The sequence below is a fragment of the Bactrocera tryoni genome, chromosome 3 (assembly GCF_016617805.1).
Source record: "Bactrocera tryoni isolate S06 chromosome 3, CSIRO_BtryS06_freeze2, whole genome shotgun sequence".
NCBI lineage: Eukaryota > Metazoa > Arthropoda > Insecta > Diptera > Tephritidae > Bactrocera > Bactrocera tryoni.
The window spans coordinates 45,026,999-45,048,946 of NC_052501.1; the positions used below are offsets into that span (position 1 = coordinate 45,026,999).

At 39.5% G+C, this 21,948-nt stretch overlaps 1 protein-coding gene across 1 annotated transcript; it reads right to left on the bottom strand.

Moving 5' to 3' along the window:
* Positions 1-19,230: 19,230 nt before the first annotated feature.
* LOC120772730 lies at positions 19,231-20,371 on the bottom strand. The gene is made up of 4 exons (XM_040101491.1): positions 20,113-20,371; positions 19,896-20,048; positions 19,662-19,835; positions 19,231-19,417 (listed from the first exon to the last, which is right to left on the bottom strand). The coding sequence occupies exons 1-4, from the start codon at positions 20,179-20,181 to the stop codon at positions 19,262-19,264; spliced, it is 552 nt and encodes a 183-aa protein (XP_039957425.1). The 5' UTR covers positions 20,182-20,371; the 3' UTR covers positions 19,231-19,261.
* Between the last annotated feature and the right edge of the window lie 1,577 nt (positions 20,372-21,948).

Here is a 21,948-nt window from a genome sequence, read left to right on the forward strand (position 1 = left end):
AAAATAAATCTTTCGCAGAACCTTTCTCTCGAAAACTCGTAACGGCGACTCATCGGTTGCTGTCATCGTCCAAGCCTCTGCACCATATAGCAGGACGGGAATTATGAGTGACTTATAGAGTTTGGTTTTTGTTCGTCGAGAGAGGACTTCACTTTTCAATTGCCTACTCAGTCCGAAGTAGCACCTGTTGGCAACAGCAATCCTGCGTTGGATTTCCAGGCTGACATTGTTGGTGGTATTAATACTGGTTCCTAAATAGACGAAATTATCTACAGCTTCAAAGTTGCGATTGTCAACAGTGACGTGAGAGCCAAGTCGCGAGTGCGACGACAGTTTGTTTGATGACAGGAGATATTTCGTTTTGCCCTCGTTCACTGCCAGACCCATTTTCTGTGCTTCCTTGTCCGGCCTGGAGAAAGCAGAACTAACGGCGCGGGTGTTGAGGCCGATGATATCAATATCATCGGCATACGCCAACAGCTGTACTCTCTTATAGAAGATGGTACCTTCTCTATTTAGTTCTGCAGCTCGAACTATTTTCTCCAGACAGTCACCGACTAACCTCTGACGCGTGCGGACGTTCACTCTTTTCGTGTGTTATCAGTATTCGCTTGTTTGTCTGTTTTCAGTATACCGTTTCGTTACTCTGTGATGCTCTCTGCGTATCAATTGATATCTTAAAAAAAAAAATAAAAAAAAAAAAAGTGCATGAATAGTTATAAGTGGTTGAGAAAGGTGTGTTCATAATGCCCCCTGGGGCCTACAATCCAGGGGAAAATAGGTTCGCCCTACTTTCCTCTAGTCCTCATACAAAACGAAAAAAAGCCAACAAATCTCAAGAGACTCTCCCTGAGCTCCCCCCCATTAACATCTCTAAAAACGACGACCCAAAATACATAGTTCTTAAATCATTAGAAGACAATAAACCACTGTCACGTTTTTCATGCTTTGCGGTGCATAAAGCCATTTTAGGCATTAGCAAAGATGTTAAATCCATTTCAGAATTGCGCGACGGAAGTCTTCTCTTACTAGTGAAAAATAAAAAAACTGCTGAAAAATTCACAAACACGATAACACTTTCGAACATCTGCAAAATTTCAGCCAATTACCATGAACACCTTAACTCCGTAAAAGGCACGATTTTCGCGCCATTTCTTAACCATTTGCCTGAAAAAGAAATTATTGAAGGCCTTGAAGATTATGGAGTAAGCGCAGTGTATAAATTCCAGAAGAAGCTTGAAGGTGTCATAGTCCCAACAGGTGCAATGCTCCTCACTTTTGATGCCTACAAGCTACCTGAGGAAATTGATGTCGCCTGGCGAAAAATTTCAGTCCGTCCCTACTATCCCAATCCGATGCGCTGCAAAACCTGTCAAAAGCTCGGACACACAATAAAACAAGTAAGGAAGGGCTAAGTTCGGGTGTCACCGAACATTTTATACTCTCGCATGATAAAGTGATAATCGAGATTTCATTATACGTCATTTACATATTTTTCAAATACCGTATTTTTGTAAAGTTTTATTCCGCTATCATCATTGGTTCCTAATGTATATATTCGTATTATGCAGAGAAGGCATCAGATGGAATTCAAAATAGCGTTATATTGGAAGAAGGCGTGGTTGTGAACCGATTTCACCTATATTTTGTACATGTCATCAGGGTGTTAAGAAAATATTATATACCGAATTTCATTGAAATCGGTCTAGTAGTTCCTGAGATATGGTTTTTGGTCCATAAGTGGGCGAGGCCACGCCCATTTTCAATTTTAAAAAAACGCCTGGGTGCAGCTTCCTTCTGCAATTTCTTCCGTAAAATTTAGTGTTTCTGACGTTTTTTGTTAGTCGGTTAACGCACTTTTAGTGATTTTCAACATAACTTTTGTATGGGAGGTGGGCGTGGTTATTATCCGATTTCTTCCATTTTTGAACTGTATGTATATGGAAATGCCTGAAGGAAACGACTCTGTAGAGTTTGGTTGACATCGCTATAGTAGTTTCCGAGATACGTACAAAAAACTTAGTAGGGGGCGGGGCCACGCCCACTTTTCCAAAAAAAATCGTCCAAATATGCCCCTCCCTAATGCGATCCTTTGTGCCAAATTTTACTTTAATATCTTTATTTATGGCTTAGTTATGACACTTTATAGCTTTTCGGTTTCCGCCATTTTGTGGGCGTGGCAGTGGGCCGATTTTGCCCATCTTCGAACTTAACCTTCTTATGGAGCCAAGGAATACGTGTACCAAGTTTCATCAAGATATCTCAATTTTTACTCAAGTTACAGCTTGCACGGACGGACGGACAGACGGACGGACGGACAGACAGACATCCGGATTTCAACTCTACTCGTCACCCTGATCACTTTGGTATATATAACCCTATATCTGACTCTTTTAGTTTTAGGACTTACAAACAACCGTTATGTGAACAAAACTATAATACTCTCCTTAGCAACTTTGTTGCGAGAGTATAAAAATACAAAGGCCTTCCTACATGCGTCAACTGCAGTCTCCCCCCTCACAATGATAGCGAATGCTCAAGAACCATGTGTGTGAATTGCTCAGGCGAACACCCTTCCTCCGCAAACACTTGTCCCAAGTTTATACAGCCTAAAGAAATTTTAAAAATAAAAACCATCGACAAATGCAGCATGCGTGAAGCAGCAATTAAATACAGACCTCAGCACTCCTCCACCTCTTCTTTTACACCCTTTTCAACAATAATTTCTCTACCTGCACAAATAACCACTCCAAACATTCCCACTTCAGCCTCCACAACATCAAAACCTTCCGAAAACGACAAAACAAAAAATTCACCTCAAGTTTCAAAAAAAATTTCCACCTCTTCAAATAATACTTCAACTAACACTAGCTTACCAAACTCCAACAAATCTATCGCCCATTCATGGGCTTCTAGCACGACCACGCCAACAAACAACAAAACTTCAATCACCAATTCACCGTTTAATTCTACTTTGACCATACCCTTCTCTCTCACCAATTCTTCAACAATCAACCCCACCTCAAGTAACAATTATATCTTCTCCTCGCCCAGAAATAACGACTGTGGTGGTCTAATGCTCTCCAACTCAGCACAAGCTGAGCCAAAGAGCGTTGCTGATCATAACAGTGACTTCGAAATGTAATGCATCTCTCACTGCATGTGGCTACCGGCGCTCTGCTCGAAGAGTGTCAAAAGCAGTTACATGCGTGTGTGTATGCATATATTCGTTCTCCCATCACTTTTCGTTTTACCTCCATATCATTTGCTATTCATCATGTTATCAATTTTGCAATGGAATATGAATGGTTACCTCAATAACTATCACGAACTTGAAATTCTGATTAAATACTATTCCCCATCCATCATTCCTTTAATCTAAACTCACTTACCCCAAAACCAAACTGCCTACACTCCCAAAAATTACATAGGGCATTTCTACAATCTACCTCAGATCACTAGTAAAAAGCAAGGAATTGCAATATTAGTCAAAAGAAATATTCAACACAAGCTATCACCTATTCAAACAAGTTTCTCAGCACTAGTGATCGACATCAATACAACAACCAAGATAGTGGCTGTTTGCATGTACATTCCTCCCAAAGATACTTTTTCTACATCTGATATTTCACTACTTCTAAACCAATTCAGTACGCAATGCATCATTGGAGGCGACTTCAACGCCTGGAGTACTATCTGGGGATCTGATTACACAAACTCCAGAGGACAAAAAATTGAAGACGCGTTAATCTCATCCAATTTTATATCACTAAATAATAGTGCTCCCACCCACTTTTCGACTCACCACACCTTTTCTACAGTTGACATTACACTTTGTTCCGCAACTCTAGCCTCAAATTGCCAGTGGAAAGTCCTTGACTCATTGCATGGAAGCGACCACTTCCCTATCCTTACCCGAATAACCTCAGTCTGCAACCAATCCTTGGTAAAATTCACACCCAGGTTTAAAACTAACCAAGCCGACTGGAAGAAATTCGGTCAAATGTGCGAAGAAATCAGTGCAGCCTCTCCAATTGCTAATAACATAAACCAAGAATCAGCTAAAATCTTAAGAGTTATACGATCAGCAGCTCACCTCACCATACCACAAACTAAACCAAATAGATCCAATAAAACCGTTCCTTGGTGGAGCTCCGAACTATCCACACTCCAAGTTTCCAAGCAGAACTTGTGGCACCAATACAAAACCGTTCGCTCAATAGAAAATCTATTGAGATACAAAAAAGCAAACGCACAATTTAAGCGAAACGCCAAATTAGCAAAGCGCAAAGCATTTGAAGAACTCACCTCCAGCATAAACCCATCAACAAAGCCTAAAAAAATATGGAATGACATACGAATACTTACTCGCTCCCCAAGACAAATGTCCTTTACGTACATTAATTCCGCTAATGGACCACTCTCTGACCCACATGCTATTGCCAACAATTTTGCTTCTCAGTTCTCCCTTTCCTCCTCCGATACATCCTTTTCAAACACTTTCCGCAACTTAAAAGCAAGACGACTAAACCAAGAACCACCAATCTCTTACCCTTTATCAATCGCAGCCAAGCAACTTGAGTCCAAAATCCTCGCATCAGAACTCAAATTTGCCCTCTCCTCAGTCAAAGGAATTTCACCAGGCCTGGACAAGATTACATATCCCATAATTCAAAACCTGCCAAACTCAGTCAGGAGTAGACTACTCAAGCTTTACAATTCCATTTTTGATAGTGGCCCCTACCCACAATTTTGGAAAACTGCATGTATTGTTCCAATACTAAAACCCAACAAACCCCCTTCAGATCTAAACAGTTATAGACCAATTTCGCTCCTATCATGTCTTGGAAAATTATTAGAAAAAATTATTGTCAATCGCTTAGCGTGGTATGCTGAAGTGAAAAACCTTATAAGCCCTAATCAAGTTGCATACAGAAAGGGATTTGGCACCATGGATGCACTCCTACATCTAGACTACTTTATTTCAAACGCTTTATCCTCCAAAAACCCCTGTCTTTATTAGCGATAGACTTTCAAAAAGCATTCGATAGAATCGGCATACACATAGTTTTGAAACAACTTGACGCTTGGAAGTGGGCCAAAAAATTAAAAAATTTGTTAAAAATTTTCTCCAGCATAGAAAGTGTAGAGTCAAAATAAACGGATTTCTGTCCAACAGTGTTCCTTTGGATAATGGCACCCCGCAAGGTTCACCCTTATCTGCATTTCTTTTCATAATCGCGTTTGATGAAATACATAGTTCTCCGAACAACGAATATCCGCGGCATCCAATGTCAGCTCTACGCCGATGATGTAGTCTTCTACACAAAGTGTAACAATCTAGCTCAAGTCACTCAAATTTTCGAAAATGTCCTAGCAGAGTTAACTTCATGGTCCCTGACTGCTGGTACCACAATATCAATAGAAACAAGTAAGGAAGGGCTAAGTTCGGGTGTCACCGAACATTTTATACTCTCGCATGGTAAAGTGATAATCGAGATTTCATTATTCGTCATTTAAATATTTTTCAAATACCGTATTTTTGTAAAGTTTTATTCCGCTATCATCATTGGTTCCTAATGTTTATACTCGTATTATATGTACAGAGAAGGCATCAGATGGAATTCAAAATAGCTTTATATTAGAAGAAGGCGTGGTTGTGAACCGATTTCACCCATATTTCGTACATGTCATCAGGGTGTTAAGAAAACATTATATACCGAATTTCATTGAAATCGGTGTAGTAGTTCCTGAGATATGGTTCTTCGTCCATAAGTGGGCGGCGCCACGCCCATTTTCAATTTTAAAAAAAAGCCTGGATGCAGGTTCCTTCTGCCACTTCTTCCGTAAAATTTAGTGTTTCTGACGTTTTTTATGAGTCGGTTAACGCACTTTTAGTGATTTTCAACATAACCTTTGTATGGGAGGTGGGCGTGGTTATTATTTTTTTTTTTAACTGTATATGGAAATGCCTTAAAAAACGGCTCTGTAGAGTTTGGTTGACATAGCTATAGTAGTTTCCGAGATATGTACAAAAAACTTAGTAGGGGCGGGGCCACGCCCACTTTTCCAAAACAATTGGGTCCAAATATGCCCCTCCCTAATGCGATCCTTTGTGCCAAATTTCACTTTAATATCTTTATTTATGGCTTAGTTATGACACTTTATAGGTTTTCGGTTTCCGCCATTTTGTGGGCGTGGCAGTAGGCCGATTTTGCCCATCTTCGAACTTAACCTTCTTATGGAGCCAAGAAATACGTGTACCAAGTTTCGTCATGATATCTCAATTTTTACTCAAGTTACAGCTTGCACGGACGGACGGACAGACGGACGGACAGACGGACGGACGGACAGACAGACATCCGGATTTCGACTCTACTCGTCGCCCTGATCACTTTGGTATATATAACCCTATATCTGACTCTTTTAGTTTTAGGACTTACAAACAACCGTTATGTGAACAAAACTATAATACTCTCGTTAGCAACATTGTTGCGAGAGTATAAAAACAAAAATTTTACACGTTTGCAAAAAAGTGAACTGCTCTAATCTAACTAACTTCTGTACTAACCTTAATATTAGCATTGTTAATGAACTTAAAGTTTTAGGATTAATAATAGATTCTAAATATAGCTTTATATCACATTGTAAATATGTTAGAGACTGTCTTGTGACAAGATTAAATATAATAAAATATCTAACATCTAAGAAAAGCCATATTCACCCGGCCACTCTTGTCAACGCTACCAGAGCCTTAATACTCTCCAAGGTTGAATACACACTACCACTCTATGGAAACTGTCCAGCATCTGCAATCAACAAAATATCTACGCCTTATCACGTAGCAATACGGAGAAGCATAAGAGCATTCCCTACGACACCCCTAAAAAACCTCTTTGCAGAAACTGGCTTGCCTACAATCGCTGAAAGAACAATCGATAGCTGCCGTCGTTTACTCCCAAAACTGCTATTTACTCCAAACAATCTTTTAAAAAGAGACGTAAAAAACGCGATGTCAAGAAAACGGGAGCCAAGATTCTTGCCAGCAATCAGTCGACCACTGAAATTCCTTAAACACCTTCAGATACCGCATACTTCAAAGCCTAGAGTATCCACTATCCGCCCACAGTGGTTGATTAACAACATTCCTCACACAATTAAAACGCTCCAATTTCCAAAAACAAATACACCACAAGAGAAATACAGAGCAATTTATGCGAAAGTAAAGCACTTTTACAGCCAAAATGGATGGAACTTCTTATTTACGGATGGCTCTAAATCCCGCGACAACACATCATTTGCAGTAACAAAAGAAAATGGAGAAATTATTCGGCACGGCCTACTCCACCCAATTTGCTCCGTGTTTACCGCTGAAGTCTCCGCTGTTCTCGAAGCCATCACATATGCTAAACTTCACCGAGGAAAGTTCATTATTTGCACCGACAGTAACTCATGCCTTGACGCCATCGAATGCCCCTCCAATGGTCAAAATGAGGTAGTCGCGATACGCAACACTTTAATAGCCACACCTCGAAAAATCAAACTAATGTGGATACCAGGCCACACAGGAATCGTTGGCAACGAAAACGCTGACGCCGCTGCAAAAAACGTTGCAAAAACACCATCCATAATGTTTAACTATATGTCTAAAAAAGACATTTTGACTGAAGTCGCAAACGAAAGACGCCAGACTCAAATTAGCGGTTGGAACACCTATGCTCATCACTACTCCGCTATCAATCCTAGCAGAAAGAAAGGAATTATCGCTGCCGACATAGCTCTCTCAACAATTAAGCCATTTATTCGCCTACGCCCGGGGCACACAATTATCACGCACGCACATCTTCTACAACGTACCCCACACAGTAAGTGTCCATTTTGTGAAGAGCCGGCATCAATTCGGCATTTACTACATTGTCCAATTATCGACTCAACCCGAAAAGAGATCCTGAGTACAATGGATCCCTTCGACCTTTTGAGAGAGGCTAACATCACAAACGTTCTAAAGATGTACAAATTGTTGAAAGAAACTGACTTGTTAAAGCATATTTAATATTAAGAATAAATCGTAGTTAGCTCTACTAACACCTTAACCATTAACGTTATATTAGATTACAGACAGCCGAAGGCCCTTGTTGCTAGCGCTGCTAAATATTTATTTGTTAAATAATTTATTATTGTACAAATTTCTTAAAAATAAAAAAAAATAAATAAAAATTTTCTCCAGAAGCAGGTTGAAGAAGTCGCACGATAGGGAGTCGCCTTGTCTGAAACCTCGTTTGGTATCGAACGGCTCGGAGAGGTCCTTCCCGATCCTGACGGAGCTTTTCGTGTTGCTCAACGTCAAATTCAGACATCGCGGCATAAAGGCAGCTCCTTTTCGTGCTGTCGAAAGCAGCTTTGAAATCGACGAAGAGGTGGTGTGTGTCGATTCTCCTTTCACGGGTCTTTTCCAAGATTTGGCGCATGGTGAATATCTGGTCGGTTGTTGATTTTCCAGGTCTAAAGCCACACTGATAAGGTCCAATCAGTTTGTTGGCGGTGGGCTTTAATCTTTCACACAATACGCTCGATAGAACCTTATATGCGATGTTGAGGAGGCTAATCTCACGGTAGTTGGCGGAGATATTGGGGTCTCCTTTTTTATGGATTGGGCATAGCACACTTAAATTCCAATCGTTGGGCATGCTTTCGTCCGACCATATTTTACAAAGAAGCTGATGCATGCTCCTTATCAGTTATTCGCCGCCGCGTTTGAATAGCTCGGCCGGCAATCTGTCGGCCCCTGCCGCTTTGTTGTTCTTCAGGCGGGCAATTGCTATTCGAACTTCGTCATGGTCGGGTAATGGAACGTCTGCTCCATCGTCATCTATTGGGGAATCGGGTTCTCCTTCTCCTGGTGTTGTGCGTTCACTGCCATTCAGCAGGCTGAAGAAGTGTTCCCTCCATAATCTAAGTATGCTCTGGGCATCGGTGACTAGATCACCTTTGGGGGTTCTGCAAGGGTATGCTCCGGTCTTGAAACCTTCTGTAAGCCGCCGCATTTTTTCGTAGAATTTTCGTGCATTACCCCTGTCGGCTAGCTTATCAAGCTCTTCATACTCACGCATTTCGGCCTCTTTCTTTTTCTGTCTGCAAATGCGTCTCGCTTCCCTCTTCAGCTCTCGATATCTATCCCATCCCGCACGTGTTGTGGTCGATCGTAACGTTGCGAGGTAGGCAGCCTGTTTTCTCTCCGCTGCGACACGGCACTCCTCGTCGTACCAGCTGTTCTTCAGCACTTTCCGAAAACCAATGGTTTCGGTTGCAGCTGTACGTAAGGAGTTTGAAATGCCGTCCCACAGTTCCCTTATACCGAGTTGTTGACGTGTGCTCTCAGAGAGCAGGAGTGCAAGCCGAGTAGAAAATCGTTCGGCTGTCTGTTGTGATTGCAGCTTCTCGACGTCGATCCTTTCTTGTGTTTGTTGACGTGCACAGAGGCAGGTGCGAATCTTAGCTGCAACAAGATAGTGATTCGAGTCGATGTTAGGACCTCGGAGCGCACGCACATCTAAAACACTGGAGACGTGTCTTCCGTCTATCACAACATGATCGATCTGATTGGTGGCTGCCAGGTAGCTTGATGTATCTTCTTGTGCTGGAATCTAGTACCACAGATAACCATATTTCGGGCCCCGGCGAAGTCGATCAGCCTCAACCCATTTGGGGATGTTTCGTCGTGGAGTGTGAATTTACCGACCGTAGTGCCAAATATACCTTCTTTGCCCACCCTGGCGTTAAAGTCGCCAAGCACGATTTTGACATCGTGGCGGGGGCAGCTCTCATAAGCGCGCTCCAAGCGCTCATAGAATTCACCTTTGGTCACATCGTTCTTCTCTTCCGTCGGGGCGTGGGCGCAAATCAGCGATATGTTGAAGAACATCGCTTTGATGCGGATTGTGGCTAGACGTTCATTCAGCGAAGTGAATGATAGTACTTGGCGGCGGAGTCTCTCTCCCACCACGAATCCCACACCAAACTTGCGCTCCTTTATATGGCCACTGTAGTAGATGTCACAAGGACCTTCCCGTCTCTCTCCTTGTCCCGTCCATCGCATGTCTTGGACGGCGGTGATGTCAGCCTTTATTTTCATCAACCAGCTGGGCAGCGGCACCTTCCCAATTATCGGTCCGGACATTCCAGGTACCAAATATGTGGACCTACAGTTGACCTATGACCGAAAATATCGGTCATGGTATGTGGTATAAAGTTGAAATTCAGAGATAATTACTGCCTGACAATAGTAACCCTGTGTATCCAAAATGGATTGAATCGGGTCAATACTTGCCTGAGCCCCCATATACCTAATATAAAGATTTACGAGTACTGCATTTGTCGGCCAATATGTGAGTTATCTCAATAAGAATTCCAGGAATCTTCATGCCAAAAATAAATAAAAATGGGTGAAAACTTGACCCTTTTTAACTAATATCAGGATTTCCAACATCATGTTGGCTAATAGTATGTGAGGTATTTAATGAAACTCAAGGAACATTTTTTAGTATGTGACCCAACTCCCATGATATGTAGTATCATATAGTGATTTTCGTTTTTCCAACAAACCTTATGGCGAATATGTCGGTCAATGCATGACCGTACACTGAATGACATATTGGTGATAAAGCTTGCTTAGTTTTATCCCGAAACCGTCGTCATAGCTATATTCTCCTAGCGGGTGCCGACTGGGCAATAAACGGCGCTGCTGGCATCTTCACAGCTTGGCATCCAGACTAGTTTCTAGAGCAGGTCTGGGTATAAAATGCTAGGAGTAGAGGTTCCTTGAAAAACAAACTCAACATGGAGAACCAAACGATGGAATGAGGCTGGGAAATCAGTCCAAACGTCGCTGGGAGAAGTGGCTGTAAATACACTGCTACGTTCTCCGGGAGAGGCTAAAGGTGCTATGTCGGCGAAAAAGACTAAGCCGAGAGCAAATAACAATAAGGACGGGTTGAAAGCAAAATCGACATAAACGGTCCCTCTTTATTTGAAAGAATACATATCAGTAAATTTAACCTCATTCCTTCTGAAGACTTTTGAAAAAATTCTAAACGCCTATATAAAAGGTAACTTTTATGGGCCTGCACGCCTATACGAGGGTTAGATCCACGGAAACTGTAATCCACTAGCTAACCCTAACTATAGCATAAGGAATATGCTCTGGGTGTCTTTTGCGTCATAAGTGGAGCATTTAACAATCTCGCAATTGTCAATAGTCTGGTAGCAGCCTCGGTAGAGCCTGCCACTATAGCATGAATAAAAGTGCTACTGAGCTGCAAAAAGCTGCTCCAATCCTGTGGTCACTTGTAGCTAATGAGCTTTTAGAAAAATTCTAAAGGAAAGCACACAAACTAATAGCCTATGCAGACGACATACTTGTGACGGAGAAAATCCTAGATACAATCAGTAATGTGATGGAGAACGCTCTGGGTGTTTAAATGAGTTAAGCATCCACCCACTCTACTCGGGAAAAACTGACCCATCCTAGTAACACACAGCTAATATACCACAGCCGATGACATCATAACACATACATTACCACAGAACAGAACTCACCACACTTCTACATCAACCCACTAAACATAACACTTCTACATCAACCCACTAAACATAAAGTATAACCATCAACATATTCTACACTGCGCCGCGTCAACATACGATTTTTTCGATTATTCACCGATCCTGAGTGCTATGTTAATTCGAGTCACCAGAGCTACGTCAAGTCATCGATCCATCAGTAACCATCGGGCTACTTTTGCAAAACACATTATTTCACGGTTCTGAAACTGGACACCGTCTCTTCTATTGCTAATCTAGTGCATACTTATATATTCGGCATTTATATTATAAGTTTCATGTTTGTTACCTGCTTAAAATTTTAAAGGAATTTAAACATAAATTGCACTGGGAGTCTTTTATTACCTTTATTAACTACATTTTTAACAGGAGTCATACACCGATGGTGATAAGACGAATATGGTAGTCTTTACAAGGAGGTACAAAATCCCAACATGGAAATTCCCAAGACACAATGGAATTGAATTTACAATTAAAGAGCATACCAAGTACCTGGGAGGGATTTTGGACAGCAAGCTGGTGTGGATTTTACTTTATGGTGTTCTGGTGCGGTAGACCGCTATAAACAAAATTTTATACAAAAAATCGATAGAATGGCTACAGCGACTTGCTGTTCTCTGTATATTGGGAGCGCTAAGAACCACTCCAACGTCATTACAGTAGAAAGCTCTGCGGCAAAATCAGCTGCACGATTGGCGGCATTAGGTTAATTATCTATCTAAGGATCTTCGGGCATAGCTCAATTAACAGGGCTGAGGGAGGGGAGGGCTTTATTTGGGAGAGAAGATTCTAAATCTCACTAAAGGAGAATGGGTGGTGCAGAAGCCTGCGACATATCATAATTTCACATCGCTTTACGTCAGAGAATGTCCTTAGAGCACAACTGCTGCTAGATGTAGCGGTTGCCGGAAAGCGACAACATATATATTGGGTTCCTGGCCACAAAACAGTTCCGGGAAACGAAACAGCTGCGGGATTTCCAAAAGTTTCATCCGTCTGGCTACCGAACAAGTATAGGAAATGCGGAAGTGAATAAGAACGACATACAACGAAATTTCCGAAAGGGCTGACAGGTGGATCAGGCCGAGACGGAAAGTTTCTTACTCACACGGTGTCGAAAAAACCTGCCGAACGGCTGTTCACTTCATGACAGGTCACAACCTACTAGCAATACATGCGAGCTGGATGACCTTAAATGATAACGATACATTCAGAAGGTGCAGATATGTTGACATGAGAGAAACGCTGAAACAGCACTATCTAGAAATCATCTCAAGTATTTAGAAGCTTCGAAGCTCAAAGGACTGGACAAACTATCAAACGTAGATATCAAGTCACTCTTAAAGTTCGCAAAAAACGTTGATCTCCATTGAGACGAATACTTCACCTCAAACCAAATTGAACCTCCATCTGGCATTACTAAAGATCAGTAGTTCTATGCAATCAGTGATAGCCGGCCATTATAACCTAACCTAACCTTTATCCCGAAACATTCATTGGTACTTGATTTGTGTACTGGAAAGTAGAATCAGCTAGAATTTAAAATTGTGTTACATGAGAAGTAGGCGTGGTTGTACTCCGATTTCGCTCATTGTTGCTCTGGTACATAAACTTTTTTCCCCAACTTCAACTGCCCCAATATTTCAAGCTCTAAGCAGCCGATTCACTTGAATATGGTATAAATATTGGGTAGGCGAAAAAGTCTTTCTGTCAATAGATGTCGTTGCAGTCGTATATCTCCAGTGCTAACAATAAAATTTTGTCATACGATTTCACCAAAAAAAAATAAATAAATCAAGTTGAAAAAAAGTTACAGCTGTTCAAAAATGAGTGAAAATAATGAAGAGATTCGCTTTATTTTGAAATTTTTGTATAAAAAAGGGAAGAATGCCACGCAAGCTTCTTCTTCTTCTTTACTGGCGTAGACCGAGTAAACAACATCGCGCCAGACGTTTCTTCTTTTCGCTACGTGGCGTCAATTGGATATTCCAAGCGAGGCCAGGTCCTTCTCCACCTGGTCCTTCCAACGGAGTGGAGGTCTTTCTCTGCTTCTAACGGCGGGTACTGCGTCCAATTTCCAATTTTATTCAGAGCTGGAGTATTTTCGTCCATTCGGACCTCTTGCGTGTTGTTAGAACAAGAAACTCTCTTTAATTACTTTGTTCTCTGTTTGTAAGACACTGTAGTGGCCTGGTAGTCGGAATACGATTCCGGTGTAATTTTGCTGAAAAGACACTTCCTCCCACTCGATTATATAGTTTGAACCCATCTATATCTCTGTTGATCTTTCCACGTCCCCCTTTCTCCACTTTTCTATGGAAAGGAAGGAATATTGGGGAAAAAATTTAAGTTTAATTATACCGAATTTCCAAAACTGGTATATTGGGTAGAAACTAGAATTTACTAAGTATCTTGAAATACTCCTTATTACAGAACTAATAGAGAGGATTCCCTTAGTCTAACTACCAGTTGCTTACAGAACTGTGAAGACTTTTACTACCCCAATTTTGAGTTGCTAAAACCGAAAATAATAGTAAATATTTTCTGTCACATAAGATCTTTTGTTTAAAAGTTAAGGGGTATAGGAGTCAAAACACCATCGTTTACTAAAATAACAAAAATTGATAGATGTGATAATTCTTAAACTGAAATTCATAATCAGCACAGCACAAATAGCCCATAGACTGCTTAGCACATCAATGTAATTGGAGTTATTTAATATGATATGAGGTTGTTTTCTGATTTTTTCAATTAAAACAAAATTATCGATATCATCTACAAACGTGCGCATTATCGAACTACACCTAAATAATTCTAATCATTTAGTAGGACTTTTCACAAAAATGAGTACAGACTGGAAGTATTTTTTCCCAAATTACGGTCGGAAAACTACAACACGAAGATTTGTGTTCACAATATTTGTATTACTCGTTATACAAGTGAAGCTGACTGCGAATGTTTGTATATAAAAAAATAACAATTTAGAAATTATTTCCAATATACATATTTACCGTTGCAGGAAAAGCGTATGAGACTTACGAATATGCACTGCAAGTCCGTAAGCAAATATTTCAGTATATCGCAATGTAAATTTAAGGCTTTGCGTCGTGGAATCACCGAAGTAACTGTCGAAATTGCTGTACTGCGTAAGCCTATCAATAATGCTTCGGTATGTAGATATTGCTGGTTTACCATGATTATGATTAGATTACAAACCCTAACTCGGCAGGTGCGCGGTGTTGTTCGCAAACGTGGCGTAGAAACCGGCAAACCTTTGATGGATTTTCAAATTGACGCGTGTGCTTTTCATCGCAATAAGAATCGAAATGTTATAGCAAATTTGGTATACCAATTCATGGGCTTGGAGAAATGGAGTAATATGAATCACACGTGCCCCTATAATGTATGTATCAATGCGGTCCTAAAACTAACGAAACACTTTGAAAAATTCCTTTCGAATTACCAGCATGACTTATTGTTGAAGCAGTATCCTTTCAACGGCTGGACAATGGGAAAATTTTTTCCTTTACCTTTGGGTCACTACACAATAACCACCTTCTGGGCGAGCTATAATATGATTGATGTTCTGGTTGATGTATATTTTGAGCTGTATGAAAAATAAATTAAAAATAAAAATATGACCTCATCCCGCGTTGATCGAGAATATTGTGCAGAGAATAATTTTCTTAGTTAATCAGAGGCGCAGTTATCTGCAACACAATCGATTATTGGATCTATTCGAGTACCATACATTCGTGGCGATTTGTGCAAGAAATATATTTTTTTGTGTTGCTGTTAAGGTCAAAATCGCTTCTGTGAAAGATAAAAATTGTGTGTATGTAAAAAAAAAAAACATTTTGTAAACGTAAATACTGGACGGACTTTGAAACCTTTGAAACGACAGATAATGTGACACGAGATGGCTGACACAGTAGCATTATCAAAAAACGAGTAGATCATATTCTGCTTTGATTATTGGATATGAGAAAGTTATCGCAGCGATAGGTACCAGGTTTGCTTCGTCAGGAACAACAATTGCAACCGTAAAACCACCATATATAATACATAGTGTTTAATGCTGTTTATGTCCAGTTGAGGCATGTATCCACTGGTAATTTGGAAATCACTAGAATAATTTGAACTGAATTGGAAAAAAACTCTTTGGCGAATATAAAAGTGTTTTTCCCTCCAAGAGAACGTACTTGCCCTCGTTTTCGATGTCCCATAGCCAATTTCGTCGAATTATGGTACGAACTGCTCACTCGCCGCGAAAAAGCTTACGTCGAAAGAGGAGGTTATCGCTGGCAGGAGTCTAGTATGAAGGCCTCCAAAAGCGTATGTATTTGTCAAACGATTTGAAGAAGTTGTAGTAGTGTATTGAGATAAAAGGATAAATTGTGTCTTCCACAATTTTTAACATAACCTATCGCCACCTAGCAGAGTAAATTTTCCGTTGGAAATATTTATCTCGAATAAAATATTTTTAAAACTTCCGTCTTCGGTTCGTATCGTTATCTCTGAGAATAATTTGGATATAATCTCTTTCCGTTTCATAACACTAAAGACATTGCACTTCCTCCCTTTTCGACGATAGAACAGTAATGTGATACAATATAATACAAGGTGCGTTCCAAAGTAAACAGGACTTTTTGAATCCAGCCCCCCTGGTAGCGCCATCTATATGTCGACTGGTGCGTTAGAATCTGCATTTCAATTGATGAAACAAGTTTATGGCGATGATTGCTTATCTCGTAGCAGAGTTCACGAGTGGTTTCAACGTTTTCAAAGTGGTCGTTAGGACATAAATGATGATTAACATGTGAGCCAATCAAAATCCGTGATCACCGGAAATTCCATCGAAACTGTGCGTGAATTCATCAAAAATCAGCCGAAATCATCACTGAAATTCATGGTAATGGATCCAAAACATCGATTTTGACCAAACATTTGGGCTTACGAAAGGTGTGTGCACGATTTATTCCGCACAAATTGACTGACGACCAAAAATTGCTCTCATCGATCGACGCTTGTGCCCGATTATTTGACCAAAAAAAAAAATTTTAACCATTAACCACTCCCCGTATTCTCCTGATATGGCACCGTGCGACTTCTTCCTTTTCGGAAACAGCTAAAACACTCGTTCGACATGCTTTTGGACCGCGCAAAAGGCTATGTTGAAGCAGAAGGAGACTATTTTGGATAAAATAAATTGATTTCGTCTAAAAAACCATTTGTTCTGTTTTTTTTAAGTCCTGTTTACTTTGGAACGCAACTTGTATTTACGCTGAAAGCCGCAGGAAAACTCAGTAACGGATTAGTTTTTTTTCTTCAAAAATATATCAAGTCGTGAATGATACCGCTGTGAGGCTTCTGAGAATGTAAGAATGACGGTTATACTGTATCTCCCGCTGTATGGATTATAAAGTGGGAGCTTTTGTCTCTATTGGAACCACCTATAGTATGAATCACTTTATAGTATATGTATGTACATAGTATATGTAGAAATATGCAAATTGACACCAGCCGCGATATTGGGTTCGTCTGATGTGGGTTATATTCTAAGATATTCTGTTCGAAAGCGGAGAAGACACTGTGCCATAAGATAATTGATATGTAAAATTGAGTTACATAGATAATTAGTTTTTTGAACAAATGTAGGAATGGTTGTCACGTTACTAAACCGGGCTTAATAACTCAACTCAAGATCACAGCTGTCTTCAGGGTCCTCTTTATGCCATCATTAGGGTATATTAAGTTTGTCAAGATGTTTCAACCACCCAAAAGGAGATGTCAAAGAGCTTATAATGTATATATGTAAATTATAAGCGTGACGAGCTTAATCGACCATGTCAATCTCTCTGTCCGTCTGTATATAGTATATACGACTAGTTCCTCAGTTTTCGACATCTTAGTAGGAAGCGTCGATATCAGAGCACTATAGCATTTATGTGCCATATTTTCCAAGGCAATGATGCCATTTCAGAAGAAATTGTTCAGATCTAGTCACTATAGCAAATTGCTGCCCAACTGACCGATCAAAGGTCCTATAAGAAATATTTTGCATATGTGAATGGTATTAAAACTTCGGTACAGGCGAAGTTAAAGTTTTCTCTTGTTTTATTTTCGTTCTGGGGTTTTGTAATAAAAATTTTTAGATATGTGAAGAGTGGAAGAGAGAAGTGCGATGCATAGAGGTCGAAATGTGTGAACACGAAGAGCTTACCAAGCTGGCAGTCAGGTAACCCTCAGAGATGATCTAGTGACTAATGCCCAGAGCGTACTGAAATTATAGAGGGGCACTTCTTTTTCTTCTGCTGAATGGTAGTGAAAGCATAACACCAGGAGATGTTGAACCCCATCCCGCAATCGATGACGGCAGAGCAGACGTTCTATTGCTCTACCGAAGAAAACGTTCGAATAGCTATTACAAGTCTGAAGAACAACAAAGCGGCGGGGGCCGGTGGATTGCCGGCCGAGCTATTGAAATTCGGCGGCGAGGAACTGATAAGGAGCATGCATCAGCTTCTTTGTGGAGTATGGTCAGACGAAAGCATGCCTGGCCTCACAATCTGCGCCAACTACCGTTGGATAAGTCGCCTCAACATCTCATATGAAGTTCTATCGCGCGTACTGTATCATCGATTAAATCCCACCGTCAACAAACTTATTGATTTCAGGCCTGGGAAATAAAAACTGTCCAGATATTCACCGTACTCCAAATCTTGGAAAAGACCCATGAAAAGATAATCGACACACACCACCTCTTCGTCGATTTCAAAGCTGCTTTCGGCAGCACGAATAGAACCCGCCGACGTTGAGCAACACCAAAAGCTCGGTCACGATCGGGAAGGACCTCTCCGAGCCATTCCATACCAAACGAGTTTTCAGACAAGGTGACTACCTACTACTACTACCTATCGTGCGACTTCTTCACCCTGCTGCTGGAGAAAAAAGAACTAAACAGAGAAGGTATCATCTTCTATAAGATATAGATATGTACAGCTACTGGCGTACGCCAATGATATTGATATCATTGGCCTCAACACCCGCTCCATTAAAACTAACAACGTCAGCATCGAAATCTAACGAAGAATAACTCTTGCCAACAAGTGCTACTTCGGACTGAGTAGACAATTGAAAAGTAAAGTCCTCTCTCGACAAACAAAGATCAAATTCTACAAGTCACTACAACATCTGATGAGTCGGCCTTAAGAGAGAAAGGTTCTACGGAAGATTTGTGGTTCTTTGCACATTGGAAAAGGCGAATACCGCAGTGAGCTATACGCGAAGTCAGCTGTTTATCGAAGTAAGAGACAGCGACTAAGCTGGCTAGGTCATGTTGTCCGGATCGACGAAAACACTCCAGCTCTGAAAGTATTCGACGCAGTACCCGCCGGGGGAAGCAGAGGAAGAGGTAGACTTTCACTCTGTTGGAAAAACTAAGTGGAGAAGATGCTCGCTTCACTTGGAAGCTTCAATTAGCGCCAAACAGCGAAAAGAAAGAACGACTGGTGTGCTGTTATAAATCCGGCAATAACCGCGTAAGCAGTGTCTACGCCAATAAAGAAGAAGAATGTGATATGTTTTAAGTATATACCTCTTGTATTTTATTATTTTTAAAATTTAATTCCAGAAAACACAACAATTATCTATCGAAAACGATAAATCGTATTTTAACAATAGCCTTTAAATCATTGTAAGCGAACCATTTGGTGACGAAAGTAAATTCACCATTGCCAAATGGAATTATTTTTCCGATTGCTTTACCATTGAAAGCATAGCGATCAAGAAGGATATCGTGCTAAAAACAAAAACAAACTAAAATTAGCAAAGTATTCGTATATACATACATATAATCGGTGTTCGCAAATTACATTCGCTAAAGTCGATAATAAAATGAATACGGATTAAAATGGACCAACTCCGTAGAATCATTCTTCGATGATCTACTAAATTAAAGTTTTAGAACGGAATACTTCAAAATTCTCCATAATCGAGTTTAGCTTTTATAGCTTGTGAACACACTTATAGATCTCTCAACTCACATCGTAAGGGCAGCTGTGATTCATATTGCTATACTTGTCAAGACCCATAGCCTTATAGGCGAAAATCGCTAAAAAATTTCGACGTTTATTGCGAAAGAAGGCACAGCCATCAATCGTGTATTCTACCATGGGTGCGCGATCCTCGTAACCACGTTTGATCAATAGCGCTGAGAGCTTTTACGATACTCATTATAGTTTATAATATAATATTTTTTTATTTTTTTTGTATCTTACCGTCGCATTATTTATAGGTCTTTGTAAGAGTGTTGCCGCCACGGACACTTCCGCCATGTCATGCGGCATTTGCTTCAAAGTGCAAAGTGTGATATTTAAAGACGTGGGTTGCACACACTCACAGGTGATTTCAAGTAATTTCACGATTTTTTCCTTTAACGATTTAAGAACAAATATTTAATATACAAACTTTGAATAAAAGTGAATATCTACTTACATTTTGCACAACTTGCAATTGCACGCAAGCGATTAAAACGAACGTCAACCTTCTACACGATCGAAACATTTGGCCAAAACTAATGTTGATTCAGTTCGGGTTCGATTGCCAAAGAATTTAATCAGAAACTCAAATGCAGGTCTGTATACCAGAATCGTTTATTATTGGACCAACTAGAGGAAGGTTTTATCGGCACAATAATAATCTGTATCTAATGAGCTCAAATCACTTTTTAATTGATTTTAATCTCTACATTATCAAAATTTTTTATTGAAAATTACGTAAATATATATGTATGTACATTAGGGTGCTTGAAAAAAATTTTTGAATTTTTTTTCAACTCTTACCCTCTCAAATGTTAGTGATTGACAAACAAAAAATCCTCCCTCAAGTCGGGCGCTGTAGCTTAACTCTAAGGGGTCGCTATTTTTTCTTTAGGTTCCCATACATTTAACATAGGAATTTTCGTTTTTTCATGCAAACTAAAATTTCACCAACTAATTTTCTTTCTCAAAAATAGGCATAACATATTCATAAGTTGGCTTTTCAAACTTTAAAAATTCCGGCGGAAAAATTATTATTCTTATAAACTTATTTTATTTTTATTGAAAAAATTCCAAATTTCAAATCACTAATTTTGATAATCAAACTTTGTCGCAGAAATTTTTAAAGTTTGAAAAGTGAACTTTCTTAATATGTGATGGTTATTTTTGAGAAACGAAAATTAGTTGGTGAAATTTTAGTTTGAATGAAAAAAACGAAAATTCCTACATATGTTAAATGTATGAGGAGCTAAAAAAAAATAGCGACCCCTTAGAGTTAAGCTACAGCGCCCGGCTTGAGGGAGGATTTTTTGTTTGTCAATGACTAACATTTGAGGGGGTAAGAGTTGAAATAAAAATTAAAAAAAAATTTTTTAAACACCCTAATGTACATATGTTTCGTTACATAATTTCCTAATCATGATTACTATTTCTGTGGAATCCATTCACTTATTAAATAATATACATATACATTGTAAATAGTAGCTTCATACAAGGGCGGTCGGAAGTCCCATTTTGTGTGCGGAATCAAATTTCTGGTGTTTAGTTATACTTGTTTGTCGCGAGAATTAAAGTTTACACTTTATTATTTTCTAAAAAATATGTTTTTAGCTCCGTAGAGCGATCTTTATTTAATCACTTAATGAACAGAAAAAAAAGAGATGTTGTATACAAGCGGGTGCTTGTATTTATACAAAAAACTTAGCTTCAAAGTAATATGTTTATCAGTTGTAGTTTTGTGGTTTCTATTCTATTGTGGAAAAGTACTGAAGTGGAAAAGTACTGATGTGGATGACAATTACCGTGCGATTCTGTAACTTGAGACAGTCTCAAGTCTCTAAATTTGAGATTTTAAGTTAGAGACAATTTTTGAGACTTGAGATGATATTGCTATTCTGTAAGTGACAGTCACAAAATCTATTACATTTCATTATTCAGAGATGTTTTTACACTTGAATGAAAATAAATATGTCAATAACAAATATTAAATTTTCTATAACATAGTCAAAAAACATAATTATCAATGAAAATAAAAATATATGTTGACTTTGTTTCATAATATTTACGAAATTTATGTAAAATTGATTTATTTTTAACCTTTTCGTGTTTGAGTTGCTTACAAAATATAAAGAAACGACAATCGATTAATATCTATGATGATCTCTATTCAGTATATTCAAAATGGCAGACAAGAGTTCTTTTTAGTTTTGTGACCTGCTAACTACCAGGTCTCAATATTTTGAGACTAACGCTAGAGACTGTTTAGTGAATAGTAACTAGTCTCAAATTGAGA

What these genes read in the sequence shown, in the direction of transcription:
- LOC120772730 (XM_040101491.1), bottom strand. Translation starts at nt 20,181, where the DNA reads ATGTTTCGATCGTGTAGAAGGTTGACGTTCGTTTTAATCGCTTGCGTG. An exon ending in AATTGCAAGTTGTGCAAAAT is followed by an intron (nt 20,049 to 20,112) that starts GTAAGTAGATAT and finishes AAATCGTTAAAG; the next exon opens with GAAAAAATCGTGAAATTACT. An exon ending in ATCACAGCTGCCCTTACGAT is followed by an intron (nt 19,418 to 19,661) that starts GTGAGTTGAGAG and finishes TTTTGTTTTTAG; the next exon opens with CACGATATCCTTCTTGATCG.